The sequence below is a fragment of the Myotis myotis genome, unplaced genomic scaffold (genome assembly GCF_014108235.1).
Source record: "Myotis myotis isolate mMyoMyo1 unplaced genomic scaffold, mMyoMyo1.p scaffold_m19_p_12, whole genome shotgun sequence".
NCBI classification, from domain to species: domain Eukaryota; kingdom Metazoa; phylum Chordata; class Mammalia; order Chiroptera; family Vespertilionidae; genus Myotis; species Myotis myotis.
In genome coordinates this window covers 47,534,671-47,551,633 of record NW_023416316.1, presented here as the reverse complement: position 1 = coordinate 47,551,633, position 16,963 = coordinate 47,534,671, and the positions used below count along the sequence as shown (strand labels likewise).

The 16,963-nt window shown below is 41.6% G+C and overlaps 1 protein-coding gene across 1 annotated transcript in view; it reads left to right on the top strand.

Annotated features, from left to right (window-relative positions):
* The window catches only part of PLGRKT (plasminogen receptor with a C-terminal lysine), a 41,441-nt gene that overhangs the window by 1,326 nt on the left and 23,152 nt on the right, over positions 1-16,963 (top strand). Inside the window, exon 2 of the mRNA XM_036331077.1 lies at positions 2,165-2,251. Coding sequence (XP_036186970.1) covers positions 2,171-2,251 — 81 coding nt within the window. The 5' untranslated portion in view covers positions 2,165-2,170. The remainder of the gene's footprint in view (positions 1-2,164; positions 2,252-16,963) is intronic.

Below are 16,963 nucleotides of genomic sequence, written 5' to 3'. Positions count from 1 at the left end.
TTGTAGGTGATCCCCAGTGTGGGGCTTGCAGGAGGCAGCCAATCGATTCTCTCTCATTATTGATGTTTCTATCTCTCTCACCTTCTTCTGTTCTCTCTGAAACATACATATACATATATATATGAGAGAAGAATGAGAGTATTATGAACACCTTCCAGACATTGGAAAATGTGGGAAAAGTTGAAAATACTGAACTCCAAGATGTAGTTTACAAGGTGTGGTGCCCTTGTTTCCAGGTGTGATCTCCCCTGAGGACCACAGGGAAGCTCTTCTCCTGGGTTTGCTTCTAGCTTTGACCCTTGGGAACGTTGCCTAACACATTCAAACTACAATCTATCTAGACCCAAGAGAGCAAGGCCCAGAAAGAGGTAAACTTAAATCCTAACTTTCCACATAGTTTCTTTTCCCTAGATGGCTGATATACAGACTCTTCCTGTATTTCAAGGGAGATCCCACCCCTTAATAAATAGCACTGTAAGAGACATAGCTCTGTGACATACTATGTGTAAGAATAGGATTAGGGGACAATTGTTTTCTTTAGAAATGTTTGCAACATATGTAAATTTTCAATTATCCACTCCTATATGCAGAAGAAAAGTAAGAAATGGCAAGTGACCTGAGCCAACCTTTCTCTAGTGTCATTCATTACTTTCTGCAAACTTTTATGGGAAAGAGACACCATGGAGACTGCCAAGATGGATAATACATTGCTTCTGCCTTCAGGCAATTTCTGGTCTGCTATTGGAGACCATTGACATGGGACTGTCAGAATTTGCAGGAATGAGAGAATTTATGCTAGATCTCCCCACTCTCAATGGGTGGCCTCCAATTCTGGTCACAGAATGGAGTTGGGGCAGTGGTAGAGCAGGAGGGAAACCTCATGACCTCTCAGGGCTGTGCTTCTACTTTCTGGTGAATAACTGGCCTCTTCCCAACACTAAAACTGACTCTGGACCAGAGGCCCCCCTGTAATTCCAGGGTGTGTCTATGGCCTGAGTACAGGAAAGCCAATGAAGTCTGGCTTGCAGTTCTCACCCACCTGGGCCCCTAACAGCAGAGATAACTCATTTCACTTGGCATGAAATGCTCTCTCTCCATTTTTCTCCACAATTAGCCAGAACCCAAGATTTCCTGATAGGGATATGGAAAACAGAAGCTCCAATGGCTTCCCACAGAATACTATGAATCCTGGTAGAAGCATTAAAACTGGCCCTCTGCTCAACAGTTCACCAAAGAGAATCAGCAGCATTGTTGAGGAGGGGAGAGCAATTGTAACATCCTTGAGTTTTGCATTCTGAAAGTAAATAAACTGAAGGTCTTCTGTACCTACCCAATTGGATTAAGACCAAAATATTAAGAGTTCTGGCCTCCCTAGAATTGACAGCCCACATTAGACAATATCTTATATTCATTTAAAAACCGAGTTTCCCATGACATTTAATTATCCTTATGTTTTCCCCCTTGAGAACTTCAGTAGTAGCTTGAAGAGAACAAAGGTGAAACTTGAGGAGGATGGCCAAGGGCTGTTAGGAGTGGGTGGCTGGAAATAGAGGGTGTTTAGGAGAGGGGCAGGGATTATAAGAAGAATACTGATATAGTGACTTTGAGATATTTAAAACCTCTTAAAACACAAATGCACAGAGCACAGACAAATCTGTCCTCAAAGTGCATGATGCATCTTCTGCATCACCCCTCTTCAGAAACAAAGATTCTCTCATCCAACTATACAGAAGGTAGAAAATAGACGGTATTCTCTCTCTCTCTCTCTCTCTCTCTCTCTCTCTCTCTCTCACACACACACACACACACACACACACACACACACAACCAGAGAATTTTTCTGAATGTTTATTTTTAAGTATTCAGTTCTTCAAGATTTACAGTGGGAAACAAAATCAGCAAACATGGAGCCAAATATTTACAAAGCATAAGATTTTGGAAGTTGTCTAGTTCAATCAGCTGGTCTTACTAAGTGACAGCCAAGCCAGTTAAGTTTGCCCACAATCAGACAGTTAGTTGAGAGCAAGGATTAGAATCCACACTGTGTTCCCAAGTCAGAGTTTTATTCTTACATTGTTATAAGTTCACAATATTCCAAGGCACAGCACATGAGGGATGCATGTAGAATGTATTGTTTTAAACCTCTTTGCTTTTTTATATTTAGGTCAAGATGGGGTTTATATTCTCAAAATCTATGAACGAAAACATGAAAAACCAACAGGAGTTCATGCTTATGAATGCTCGACTTCAGGTACTTTTAAAATAATTAAACTTTCATGTTGTTACTTTATGTTGTTACTAGTGACCCGGTGCATGAAATCGTGCACATTGAAAGGAAATTAATTAAAAGAAATATTTTAATATCGCTATTCACCTTTTCTCTATAATAGAAGTGTCAACCAAATTCATGATCAGCAATGAAAGATGGAAACACACGTGTGTGATTGGCACCAGCAAGAGCTTTATATATAGAGAGATATATAGATAGATAGATAAACTTGTTTAATTAGACCTGCTTTCTGATTTAGCTAAACTTTTTCCAGCCTAGTGAAGCACCCCAACTTCTCTTTTAGGTAATTGTCATCAACACAGCAGTAAATATCAACATGAAGGAGGTTATTATTGTATATCACTCAGGGAGAACAAAGGGTGAAATATTTACCTGTAGCAGTGTTTGACTATATTCTGCACAGTGAGAAAACCTGAAGTCATTTTCAAGTTCCACCATTTCTTACTTCTTTTCAGTGTGGTCAAGCTTCTAAACTTTCTAAATCTCTGTTTTCTGGCTAATGAAAAGAAAATAGGATTCTACCAAGTCTCCTATCTACCTACTCCAGGACTTCTGTGAGGATCGACAGAGATGAGGCACGTGAAAACGCTTCACAGACATTTGGTTAAACTGTAAAATGTTTGCAACTGGCTATAAAGCAAATCGTGTTCCTATGCTGAAGAAACTCTAAGGAGGCTAGTTGCTAGGGATAGGAAGCTGGGCATTGCTACATGACATCATTACCCGGTGCCCACAGCCACCATTTCTGAGCTGGGCTGGGCTGTGGGCCACATTTTGCGCCATGGGGTCTTGGCAGCGTCGGCTGCAATTTGGTGGGCTGTCACTCAGGGTGGTGGTGAGACCTGTGTCTCACTTATGGGAAACCGAGTGTTGCTTTGTGGGTGCCAGGTCCACAGTGCCATTTATTGTTAAATGGCCTGTTGCGAGGGAGAGGAAGCCAGGTGTTGCTACGTGATGTCATTATCCAGTGCCCACAGCCACTGTTTCTGGGCTAGGCTAGGCTGTGGGCCACATTTTGCACCATCGGGTCTTGGCAGCATCGGCTGCGATTTGGTGGGCTGTTGCTCTGGGGTGATAGTGGGACCTGTGTCCCATGGGGGGGGAGCCAAGTGTTGCTTTGTCAGCAGTGCCATTTCTCTGTAAATGGCCAGTGTGCATCAGTGTCTGGCCCCAGGTGGTCAGTGTGCATCCTAGTGACTGATCAAACAGAAACTTAGCATATTAGCCTTTTATATATATAGATGGTGGTTAAAGTTTCTAATGTGTGCTCCAGCAGTATGTTCTTTTTGACCCCAAAAGGTAAAGTGCTCTTGGAGCTCCATCCTCAAAGCCAAGATGAAATGGATTGTTAATTATCTAGTGAATGGGCTTTTAAAAATCTCCAATCCAGATATTTCTGCTAAAATGTCCATACTGTAGCTCTGGCTGGTTTGGCTCAGTGGATAGAGCATCGGCCCACACACTGAAGCGTCCCGGGTTTGATTCTGGTCAAGGGCATGTATCTCAGTTGCAGGCATGCTGCAGGCTGGATCCAGGAGGCAGCCCATCAATGTGTCTCTCTCACTCTAAAAATCAATGAAAAAATATCCTCCAATGAGAATTAATGAAAATAAACAAAAAGTTTATATACCATAGTAAGAGATAACTGCTTACACTATAGAGTAGGGAGAATGATACCCCCTCAAAGATATTTGCATCCTGATCCCCTGTGACTGTTTTTCTTTACATGGCAAAGGGCTCTGCAATGTAATTAAGTTAAGAGCTTGAGATGGAAAAGATCCTGTATTATCTTAGATGATCTGGATGGGTGTTGGGGTCCAGCCCCAGCAGGTCCAGGGGTTCCCATAGGTGTGGACGGAGTCGGCGAAGAGTGAATGACACAGAGGCTGCATTCAGTTGACCATCATAGCCGGGTTCTCTTGTCAGGGTCTCCAGCCAGGTTCTGTTGCCATGTTCTCTCGCTAGGTGTTCCAGCCAGGTTCTGCCGCCAGGTTCTATCCAGATTCTCCTGCCATGTTCTGTCTAGGTCAGCTGTGGGCAAACTACGGCCCACGGGCCGGATTCGGCCCGTTTGAAATGAATAAAACTAAAAAAAAAAAAGACCATACCCTTTTATGTAATGATGTTTACTTTGAATTTATATTAGTTCACACAAACACTCCATCCATGCTTTTGTTCCGGCCCTCCGGTCCAGTTTAAGAACCCATTGTGGCCCTCGAGTCAAAAAGTTTGCCCATCCCTGGTCTAGGTTCTCCAGCCAAGTTCTGTAGCCAGGTTCTGTCTAGGATCTTTTGCCATGTTCTCTCGCTAGGTTCTGTGTCCTGTTGTCTTGTTACATCTGTATTTATACCAGTTGATTCCAATCCTATCAATCTCTATTCCAAAGGTTAGGGCGTTTCTTATCTCCATTCCAGGGAGTAAAGATTATGTAGCTTAAGCGTGATTGTTTGTAGTTAAAGTGATTAACTACCCACCTGGCACTTAGTTAAGGGGCTTTATTCCCTCCCTAACTTCAGGGGAAAATCCCTACCTGGGGAAACAACCTTTCTCGGAGAGGTGACCTTGGTTAAAACACATAGCACCAAGAAGGTTAGCAAACATATTAAGAACAGTATGCCATATACACCAGGTCCCTTGAAACATATGCTGTGCAGATGTTTCTTTCCTGCAGCGACTGTGTCAAGCAGCAAGGATGGACCGGCTTCCGGCAGATGGGCACAATGTAATCACAAGGTTCTTATAAGGGAAAGAGGCAGGCAGGAGAGCCAGAGGAGGGGCAGGCGGGGGTAGGGGGAGAGATTTGAAAATGCCTTGCTGCTGGCTTTGGAGATGGAATAAAGGACCATGAGCCAAGAAACACAAACAACTTCTAGAAAATGGAAAAGGCAAGGATATGGATTCTCCCCTGGAGCCTCCAGAGGCAGTGCAGTTCCATTTTGGACTGCTGACCTCCAGAACTGTAAGAAAATAAATCTGTGTTGTTTTAAGCTACTAAGTTTGATAATTTATGATATAACAATAGGACACTAATACAGAGTATGAAAACGACACTGGATTTATACATAGGCTGCGTAGAAAAGATCAAAGCAGATTATCTAATTGCCTATATATAGGTTGTCAAAAAGTATTTTAAAATGTTGTATGTTAAAATCAAGTGTTAAAAATTTGACTGGAATCATCTTCCTAAAATATCAAATAAAGATCTCTAGGCCTCTGTGGTTCATTATGGCTCCGAGAATACAAAGTCCTACTCTAAGGCAGTATACAGAGTGGTTAAAAGTGAGGACTAAAGCCAGGCTGTCTGTTTTTGAACCCTATCTCTACCCTAACTTTAGGCCTATGCCTCTGTCTCCTCATCTGTAAGCTGGAGGTGATAGTATCCCCTGCATAGGGTTATTTTGAAGAGTAAAGATGGTAGTGTATAAAAAGTGTGTAGAACAAGACCTCAAATCTTTAAAACAATGTCTCTTACTCTATAAATATTAGTGGCTGCTGTTGCTATTGTTATTAAAGAGTGACAAGAGTGTTTTATGCAGGATAATGTCTTTTGGGGGAATGGAACAACTGAAAGAATGGGCAGCTGAATTACTGTAACAGAGCAGAGTGACCTAGGGAAGACCAGACCTTAGGCATACAAACCAGCCATGAATGTCACATACTCAGAGTCCTTGTCCAAGACCTTTGGATTATATAGGGCGTTTACTCTTACATCAGTCCCCATGAAGTCAGGATCTGTGAAGGAGCTGGGATTTTAATGTATTTGCAAGCTAACAAATTAACCTGTGATTATTTCATGGATGCTGGCAGAATTCAGGAGATACCATGTCAGAGACCGAGAACTTAATTACTCATAACATAGCAAGCAGCATGAGCATGAGGTTGCTATCAATTTCCCATTCCCCTCAAGTCTCACAGAGGATACAAATATGGCTGTAGATGGGTGCTGGGCATTCAGTGGGTTTGTGGCACATTTGAAAAACACTGAGCTTAGGGAATCTGCTTTTATAATGAGCAGTGAGCTTCTGGAGTTGGGGAGGATTATCTTCTTTCTTCCTTCCCCCCCCCCCCCCCTAATATATTTTTATTGATTTCAGAGAGGAAGGGAGAAGGAAAGAGAGAGAGAGAACCATCAATGATGAGAGAGAATCACTGATCAGTTGCCTCCTGTACACCCTACACTGGAGATGGAAACGCAACCCAGGCATGTGCCTGACTGGGAATCAAATCATGATCTCCTGGTTCATAGGTCGACACTCAACCACTAACCCACACTGGCCAGGCAAGGGTTACCTTATTTCTCAAGATTGTTCACTACAAACACAGCCCAGAGAAATGGCCTGAACAAAGAGCACTCTAGGCCTTGCATTCTTGGCCTACCCAGCAAGAATGTGCTGGGACATTCAGGGCCGATGACATATTAATCCTCCTGACAACCTGCTCCTCAGCCCAACTGACCAGAGCTTTGAGAACAAACTTGACTTCTGCCCACTGATTCCAGCAACCATCATAGAGGGCACTGAGGTCAGACTGGCAGGAGCACTATCGGTGACATCAGTTTTCAGCTTAGTTGAATCAGGTGAAACAGGCCCAGGCATTTAGAAGAATCTCTGTGGGGCCCTTATTGAGCCAGTAACTTTGCCTTAGGTGGCAGAATGGGATAAAGTTTTTCCCAAAGGGGTAGCTGCTACTTTATGCAAAATTGAGATAACAGGGCCAGGCCAGCCATGCCCTCAAATACATTTTAATTTGACCAGCAAATGAGCCCTTGCATTCTAGTTGTCCTGTCCTAGTTAACCCACCCAAAATGGAGATGTCAGGTCTGAGTGGCACAAGACTTCCATGGGTCAGGTGTTCATTTTTATTTATTTATTTATTTTTTTAAATATATTTTATTGATTTTTTTACAGAGAGAAAGGGAGAGGGATAGAGAGTTAGAAACATCGATGAGAGAGAAACATCGACCAGCCGCCTCCTGCACACCTCCTACTGGGGATGTGCCCGCAACCAAGGTACATGCCCTTGACCGGAATCGAACCTGGGACCCTTCAGTCCACAGGCCTACGCTCTATTCACTGAGCCAAACCGGTTTGGCCAGGTGTTCATTTTTAACAAGAGCGCTGTAGTAGGCCAAAAGCTACCTCACGTTATTGAAAGGGGTATATTACAGGTTCAGTGTGACACCGTCCACCCACCCCTAAATTTCTATGTTAAAGACTTTACCCTCACTGCCTCAGCATGTGACCTTATTTGGAGATAGATGCTTCATAGAGGTAATCAACTTAAAATGAGGTCATCAGGGTGGGCCCTAATCCAATATGACTGGCATCCTTATAAAATAGGGGAAATTTGGACCTAGAGATAGGCATACAGAGACAATGCCATGTAAATATGAAATTGGCCATTTATAAACCAAGGAGAGAGGCCTGAACATTACAGCCCCAGCAATGAACCAACCCTGCTGACACCTTAATTTTAGACTTTCAAACTCCAGACTGAGACAATATGTTTTTGTTGCTTAAGCCATGCAGTTTGTGGGTACTTGGTTGTGGCAGCTCTAGAAACTAATACAGGATGTATTTGGTGCCTGTGTCCAGCAGGTGACACTGCAGTACTGGGCCTCTCTGGAGATCAGCTGTGATTTTCTGTTTTTCTCTCTGGGATTCTATATTGTTTCTATTAGACCACTGGCAGGGGCCAGGGAATCCCTGAATGGAAGGGTGTCCTCTCATCACTATAAATATTTACTATATAAACAAGTAACACAATTTCATTACACATTCATATAACAGGGGAAACAACTGTAAGATCTTGAAGCAGCTCAGAGGTCACTTTTAATCCCTTCCTCGAGGCAAACTTCTTTCAAACCCTATCAGTTGAATTCCAGAGCTTTTTTCCCTCTGGGAACACAGACCAAAGAAATTAACATAGGTAATTCAGGGTTATTTTAGCAGTGTCAGGAGATATGCTATCCCCAGCAAGCTGGAGGAATTGAGGAGTGCAAAGCAGCTAGGGAGCTTTTTGCCCTTTGGCTTCTAATCTCAGCATGGGTGCAGCTTCCTCCCATGTGCACCCCTGGCCTCCAAGAGCACTGAGTTTCAGGGCATCATTCTTTTAGCCTCTGCTAGTGCCAATACTCTGACCTGTGTGTCATAAGAAACTGCCAAACCTGTAGAGAATTTTTATGAGTTTGTTTGAGCCAAACTGAGGAAAATTTCTGGGAAGCAAAACCTCAATGGATTGAGAAAATGCTCCAGAGAATGGCAGTTTTGCAGCTTCCTTTATACATTAAATTCAAAGGAGGAGATATAAGTACAATTACATGAAATCCATTGGTGGTAGATTAAGAGGAAGAAAGCAAAGCAGGGAAATCTGGAGGACTGGATAAAAAGCACAATGCAGAGATGTGACTACTTTTTGTACATTGGTGGGTACAGGATAGTTAATAATTAGCATTTACAGCACATAGAGATGGTATGCTGGGAACGAGGTAGCACTGTAGTGTGTGCTCTGGCACAGCGGGTCTGAAAATGATGATTACTCTGACATTTCAAAGATATGTTATCTTAGATGCAAAAAGACAGTAGACAGGCTCCATTAAGGAAAAAACGGACCTTTGTCAGGAAGATACTGGCTTTGGATGTGACTACCACCATCACCCATTTTAGATGGTCATTTTTATGTTCAGACCATCCTATGTGATTATTTTCAGTTTCTGGGTTTGTAAGGCTTGCCATGCAGACCTCCCCTGAGTCTGTCAGGTCTAGAAGGGGGTCCCTTTTTCATCCACACCTGTATCCTCATCACTTTGGGCAAACCTGGTGCTTAGCTCACCCTACTTCTGCTTGGAAATAACTAGACTTGGGTACTTCTGTCCAACAGAACCATAGCATCTAAATCCTCTCTCCCCTCCCTGAAGTTCCCCAGAACACTCAACCTTCTTCCCTGAAACTGCTGAAGTTTGAGAGGGAGACAGGGAGAGAGCAGCTCAGTGCCAGTAAGCGAGCCTTTGCATGTAACTCTGTTTCACGGGGCCTCCCACCACTAGGCTCAACAAACAAGTTTTGTTTTGTTTGCAGTCTACCCCAAATTCTGTAACTTCAATGCTGACACTATTATTTCAGCATTGGGGACCCTTGACCCATCAGCCACAGTCACCCTGCATACTTTTGGGCTGAGGTGTGGGGCTTGATGCCCCATTGTCATGATAATATCCTTCTCCCCCAAGAGGAGAATGTGCCACAACCAAAGTACCCTCTGGGTGACCTACCTTTTGTTGCTCAGCCTCATTTAACACCTAGGACAGTGAGAGACCCTTACTCTACCCTCCCACCCTCACCACCACCTACATGAGAGCATTTCCTGCTGAATCTCAGGGAGTGTTCTTGTATTGAATAGCCCATTTACTGAGGGCTCTTGTCCTTTCTCTTTCAGAATGCCATGCTTCTATCAGCATCTAAGCTTTGTCACCAAAACAGGCAGGCTCTGTGAGGGTCTGGGATTTACCCTACTGCCAGGTAAACAGGATAGTCTGTTACTGTTTCAGGGGGGCAGGCAGCAGGCTCTGTTACTCATAGGGCAGCAAGCAGCCTGAGTAGGCTCATGATGAGCATGAGATGTTTTCCATGTGCCCCAAGTTCCATGGAGGGCATGGAGGTGGGCCTAGTTGAACTAGACACTGAGGTGGATGCAGCAGGTTTGTGATTTAACTGAGGTACAGTGAGCTGTCAAATCTACCACTTTTATGGTGAGTGGTCAGCAAGGCTGCTTTTTTTGTGAGAGAGGTTACTTCATCCCTCAAGTCTGCTCACTGCAAACACAACCCTGAGAAATGGCCCAGATAAAGAGCAGTCAGGCTATATCCTTGGCCTACCCAGTAAGAAAGTGCAGGAATGCTTGGGGCCCGAACTTGTTGACTCTCTCAACATGTGTGTTGGTTAAGATGATTAGTTTTCCTCGTTTATCAGGATATACTTTATTATTTATCTTCTGATTTCAAGGAAGGAGACAAAGAGAATATAGGTCAACATGGTTGAAGCACCTTTCCAACCCTACAGCTACTAATTGGGGAAGCCTAGAGTGAAACACACTCATCTATAACCATTTTGGAAGATCAGGTTGGCCCTTGAATGTTCCCCATTTAAATAAATTAAACTTCTAGTACCGTTCTTAGGGTTGAAGCTATTCTTATTTTCTTTTAAAAAGTATTATGAAATATTTGATACATACAAGAGTGCCGAGGTCCAACCCCAGCAGGTCCAGGGGTTCCCAAAGGCGTAGACGGAGTCGGCGAAGAAGGAAGGACACGGAGACAGTGTTCAGTTGATCAGCAGCCTAGCCAGGATCTCCAGCCAGGATCTCCAGCCAAGTTCTGGTGTGGATCTCCAGAGAGGTTCTGCTGTTTATTGTCTTGTTACATCCGTATTTATCCCAGTTGATTTTAATCCTGTCAATTTCTATTACAAAGGTTAGGGCGTTTCTTATCTCCATTCCAGGGAGTAAAGATTATGTAGCTTAAGCATGATTGTTTGTAAAGTGATTAACTACCCGCCTGGCACTTAGTTAAGGAGTTTCATCCCCTCCCTAACTTCAGGGAAAAATCCCTACCTGGGGAAACAACCTTTCTAGGAGAGGCATCCCCTCCCTGACTTCAGGGAAAAATTCCTACCTGGGGAAACAACCTTTCTTGGAGAGGTGACCTTGGTTAAAACACACAGCGCTAAGGGGAGCAAACATATTAAGAACAGTATGCTATATACGCCAGGTCCCTTGAAACATATGCTGTGCAGATGTTTCTTTCCTGCAGCGACTGTGTCGAGCAGCAAGGATGGACCGGCTTCCGGCACAAGAGAATATAGTTATAACTTTGGAGCATAATAAAATGAACACCAATGAACCCATCACTGAATTGAATAATTACGTCCTCATAATACCCCTGAGGCTATCTATGGGTTCCCTCTCACTTGTTGAGTAAATGCAAACAGCTAAAGCTAGGCTGGAATTGATCTCATGTCCCAGAGCCCTGAGGACTTAGGACTCTGCCAACAGAAGAGATAGGCTACTGGGGGTAGAAGAGAACTCATCTTTGTAGTTCTTCAAAGGGGACTTTTTAAAAAAATATATATTTTATTGATTTTTTACAGAGAGGAAGGGAGAGGGATAGAGAGTTAGAAACATCGATGAGAGAGAAACATCGATCAGCTGCCTCCTGCACACTCCTTACTGGGGATGTGCCCACAACCAAGGTACATGCCCTTGACCGGAATCGAACCTGGTACCCTTCAGTCTGCAGGCTGATGCTCTATTCACTGAGCCAAACTGGTTAGGGCCAAAGGGGACATTTTTAAACTCATGATTGAAAAACCATGCCTACTAATATCTTTTTTATTGTTGCTTATTTTCTTTTTTTTTAAATTTTCTTTATTGATTACATATGTATTACATATGTGTTCTTATCCCCCCTTTCCCCCTTCACCCCCACTCCCCACTCAAGCCCTCACCCCCCTGGTGTCTGTGTCCATGCCTCCTAATATCTTTAGCCTACTATAATCTTGAGCTCTTTTCTCAATAAATAGGGTAAATAGAAGAAATAAAGCAATAAAATACAGTGTTTGTTTCATAGAGTCTTGTGGTGACAAGAAGCCCAAAATGTGTAGAGTATGCAGTGAAGAGGAGGGAAAGCAGCCAACTCTGGATCTTTAGGTAGCTGGATAAGCAACTGGGAGTTGGTTCAAAAACTAAAAGTGTCACAGGACTTAACCGGGAAGTCCGTTGAATAAGAGAAGTAGAATTATCAACACAAGTTCACAGACAGTAGAGCTATAAGGAAGGCTATAGTGGCCTAACTCTTATGCTTGCATTCACAATCATCTTCTCCATCCCCATTACCTGCCTGTAGCCTCCCCGTCCTTCACCTGTAATCCTTCAAATGATGTTCATTTTTTTATTGTGGTAAAATGCATCTATAATAATAAAAGGATAACATGCTAATTAGACCGGACATCATTCCGGAGTCCTTCTGGACAAAGCCGGGGCTGAAGGGAAGCCGGTCCCAGGTGCCTGCCGGCAGCAGGAGCAAATCCCGTGTCCCGGCTGCCAGAGGGAAGCCAGTGCTGGCAGCCAGGGGAAGGAAGGCCTACTCTTGCACAAATTTCATGCATCGGGCCTCTAGTATAATATAAAATTCACCATTTTAAAGTGCACCACTCAGTAACAGTTAGTACATTTACACTATTTTTAAAAAATATATTTTATTGATTTCAGAGAGGAAGGGAGGAGAGAGAGAGAGAGAGAAACATCATTGATGAGAGAGAATCATTGATAGGCTGCCTCCTGTACATCCCACACTGGGGATTGAGTCTGCAACCTGGGCATGTGCCCTAACCAGAAATCGAACCGTGACCTCCTGGTTCATAGGCTGACACTCAACCACTGAGCCACTCTGGCCAGGCTACATTACACTATTGTGCAATCATCATCACTTTTAACATTGCCATCACCCCAAGAGGAAACTACATACCTATTAAGCAGTCACTTCCCATCCTCCCTCTCCCCCCAGCCCCTGGCAACTGCTAACCTGCTTTCTGTCTCTATGGATTTGCCTATTCTGGACATTTCATATACATGGATTCATATAACATAAGGCCTTTTGTGTCTGGCTTCTTTCACATAGCATAATCTTTCCAAGGTTCATCTATATTATAGCATGTATCAGTATTTCATTCCTATTTATGGCTAAATAACATTACATTGTATGGACATACCACCTTTTCTTTATCCATTCATTGATTTATAGAAATAAAGGATTTTTTCACCTTTTGGCTATTGAGAATAGTGCTGCTATGGAAATTCTTATACATGTTTTGTTTTTGTTTTTAAACACTTGCTTTTCAGTTCTTTTGAGTACATACCTAGAAGTGGAATTGCATGAGATCATATAATAATTTATGATATAACCTACTGAGGAACCACCAAAATTTTTAAAATAGTGCCAGTGTGTGGTGTCTTTCTCTAGCAAAGTTAAAACAGATGAAAATAAGTTAATTGAACTGTATAATGAAGGATAGATTGGGTCTAAATCCAAAGAATATAATGAGTTGCTTGATTTTGGGTTTTTGGGGTTTTTTTGCTGTTGTTAATCCTCACCTGAGGATATTTTTCCCTTTGATTTTCAGACAGAGAGGAAGGGAGAGGAAGAGACACAGAGAGAAAAACATCAATGTGAGAAAGATATCTACTGATTGTCTCCCACACACAGCGGGATCAAGCCTGCAACCAAGGCACATACCCTTGACCAGAATTGAACCCAGGATCCTTAAATCCTCAGGTCCATGCTCCAACCACATAGCCAAACCAGCTAGGGTTGAGTTGCTTGATTTTAAAAGAGGCTGTTAAAAATGTTCGCCAAGTCTCTTAAAGGTGGGGCAAGGTATTAACATGTCTAGGATCACTTAGAGGAGTTAATAAAAATATTCTTAAGACTTAACTTTCTGGATAGTCCCTTTGTTCAGGCATGGTGGGAAATTAAAGTAAAATAATTGATAAAGGTTGTTGGTACCATAGGCACTTACTTCTACAAAGGTAAACAAATGACAAAGAAAAGTCAAGCCACCAAGTTGATCCTTGGCTCCCTAGTCCTTCCATGCTGACAGAGGGTCCAGGATGCTTTCTACACTCAGTTCTCCAGGGGGACACACTGGTTTTAGGTTTTGTTCACAACTTAAATGAGACCGATAAATCCTGTTATAGTCTGGCAGAAAGATCTTTTTCTTTTCTTCCCTCAACTGTAATTCTATTTTCATAACTCTGAGCTGGGTGAATTTTAATTCAGTTTTAGTTCTTCATTGCTTGAGCAAGAAGGGTCACTTATTTATTAACTCAGTAAAACAATGACAGGATATCTAGTATATAGAGAGTTGTGGCATGAAACTATTAATTAAAAATGATCCTATAGCTTTGACAATTATTTCTCTTTTACATTTTAAGAAATGTTTAGTTGAAATAATTTTAAATTTGCAGAAAAGTGGCAAAACTAGTACAGAAAATTTAAGTGTACCCTTGTCTAGCTGATTTAACAGTTTACAATGACCAAAACCAGAACATTAGCATCAGTATATAATATTGACTAAATTACTGATCCATTTGAATTTCACCAGTTGTTCTCACAATGTCCCTTTTATGTTCCAGGATCCAATCAAGATCTTATATTGCACTTCATTGTTGTGTCGCATTAGTCTCCTCCAGCCTGTGATGTTCCTCATTCTTTCCCTGGCTTTCATGATAAGAATTTTTGATAAGCACTAGTCAGTTATTTAGAAGTTCTCTCACTTGTGGTTTTTCCCAGTATGGTCTCATGATTAGATTGAGGTTGTGGTTTTTAAGGATTGTTTGGCATACTATTCTTAAACCACAGAATGCTATTTTGTCTTTGTCATTGCATCATTTCAGAGGACACCTGATGTGATGTCGTATTTCTGGTTAATTTAATCTTGATCTCTTGGTTAAGGCGGTATCCAACAGGTTTCTCCACTGTAAAGTTACTTTTTTTTTTTTTTCTAACTGATAAATATCATTGGATATATACTTTGAGACTGTTGATATCTTGCTTTTCTTTAGTATTTTGCTGACTCATTTTAGCATCCATTGGTGGGATTTACATGCAACAATTATTTCTGGGGTGTTTGCCTAATTGTGATTTTTTTTTTATCACCTTCATTTCATCTATATTTGTTCATTGGAAAAGCTGCACCTTATTGTATTCATATATAAATATGGTCTCATGGACATTTTATGTTGTGGGTTATAATGTAGTACCATCATTATTTATTTTATGGCTTAAATTGTTTTGGCTATTGGGAACTTCTTCCAGTTGGCTCCTATATCCTTTTGATAGATGCTTGTTTTCTAGGATAGTTCCTTTATTTACTGGAATCATAAGATATTCCACATCTATTGCCCCTGCAGCCAGCCGGGAATTAACTGTCTGGTTCCTTTTGTTAGAGAATGGTATTTAGAAGTCAAGATCAGGGCTGTAGGTGGGCTTATTGCTATGGCCATAGTTCCTTGGTCCTCTCATCAAGGACATGCACATATACCAACCCATGCATATGCATACACTCATACCTATTTCTACACCTGTCTGTAAGTATAGAGTGGGTAAAAAGCCAGTTTACAGTTGTTCATATGGAAAATAATACAATAACTAATAAATAACTCAGGAATAAACTGTGGTTGGATTTATTCACAACTATAAATCTATTTTTGCCCCACCCTGAATAATAAATCATAAATTCATACTGATACCTCTGATTCCAATCCAGAATGACATTTTAATGGAGCTTTTACCCTTCTTTATTTACAATTCTTTCTCAGACAGTGAGAAGCTTTTTCTAGAGGCCCCCTGAATTCCTTGGCTCGTGTTCCCTTCCTCCCTAAGCCAGCAGCTTGGCATCTTCATGTGTCTCCAACTCTGACTCTCTTGCCTTCATCCTTCACTTAAGAACCCTTATGGTTGCATTGGGCCCATCTCAATAATCCCGTATAATCTCCCCATCTCAAAATCCTTTCATTAACCACATCTGCAAACTCCCTTTTTTGCCATGTAAGGTAAAACCCCACAGATTCAAGGCACAGACTTCTTTGGTGGGTTGGAGGTATTATTCTACCTACCACAGGTACTTATGATTTCCAATATTTGCTATTATAAACAGTGTTATAATAAATAACCTTGTGCTTTCACATTTTTGTACTGTTGGAGGTATATCTTCAGGGTTGATTTCCAGAAGTGGGATTACTGGGTCAAAGGCGGGTGCCTCGGTAGTTTCGTTTAGTCTCACCAACAGAATTTGTGGTGTTGCTTTTTAATTTTTGCCACAGTGACAGGCAAGAAAATGATATCTTAGTCTTGTTTTAATTTGCATTCATTTAATATGAGTAAACTTGAACATTTGTGCAGGTTTGAGGGCCTTTTATATATCTTATTTTTGTGAATTGTCTCTTCTTTTTTTTTGTCCCCTGTCCCTCAATTTTTAAGACTTCTTTACACATTATGAATTTGACCTCTCGTGGAAATATATTGCCATTTTTTCTTCCACATTGTTATTTGTCTTTGATTTTGTTTATGGTGGGAATTTTATTTTATTTTTTTTGGTGTGTGTGTGTTTTAATATATTTTATTGATTTCAGAGAGGAAGGGATAGGGAGAGAGAGAAAAAAACATCGATGATGAGAGAAAATAATTGATTGGCTGCCTCCTGCACACCCCATACTGGGGATCAAGCTCGGAATTTGGGCATGTGCCTTGACTGGGAATTGAACCATGACCTCCTGGTTCATAGGCTGATGCTCAAACACTGAGCCCCGGGTCTGGGCTATATTGGGATGTTTTTGCATGAAAAATATTTTAATTTTTATGTGTTCAAATTAACAATCCTTTATTTTATTGCCTCTGCATTTTAAGTCTTTATTTAGAAAATGTTTTCCTATACCAGTTACAGAAGTAGTCACCTTGTCTCCCTATGGTACTTTTATAGCTTCATTTATTTACATTTAGATCTCTAATCCATTTGAAATTTGTTCTCATATACAGTGTAAGATATGGATGTAATTTTATCTTTTCCCAAACGACTATCTCATGTCTACATTTATTAAAAAAACCATCTTTTCCTCCAGTGATTT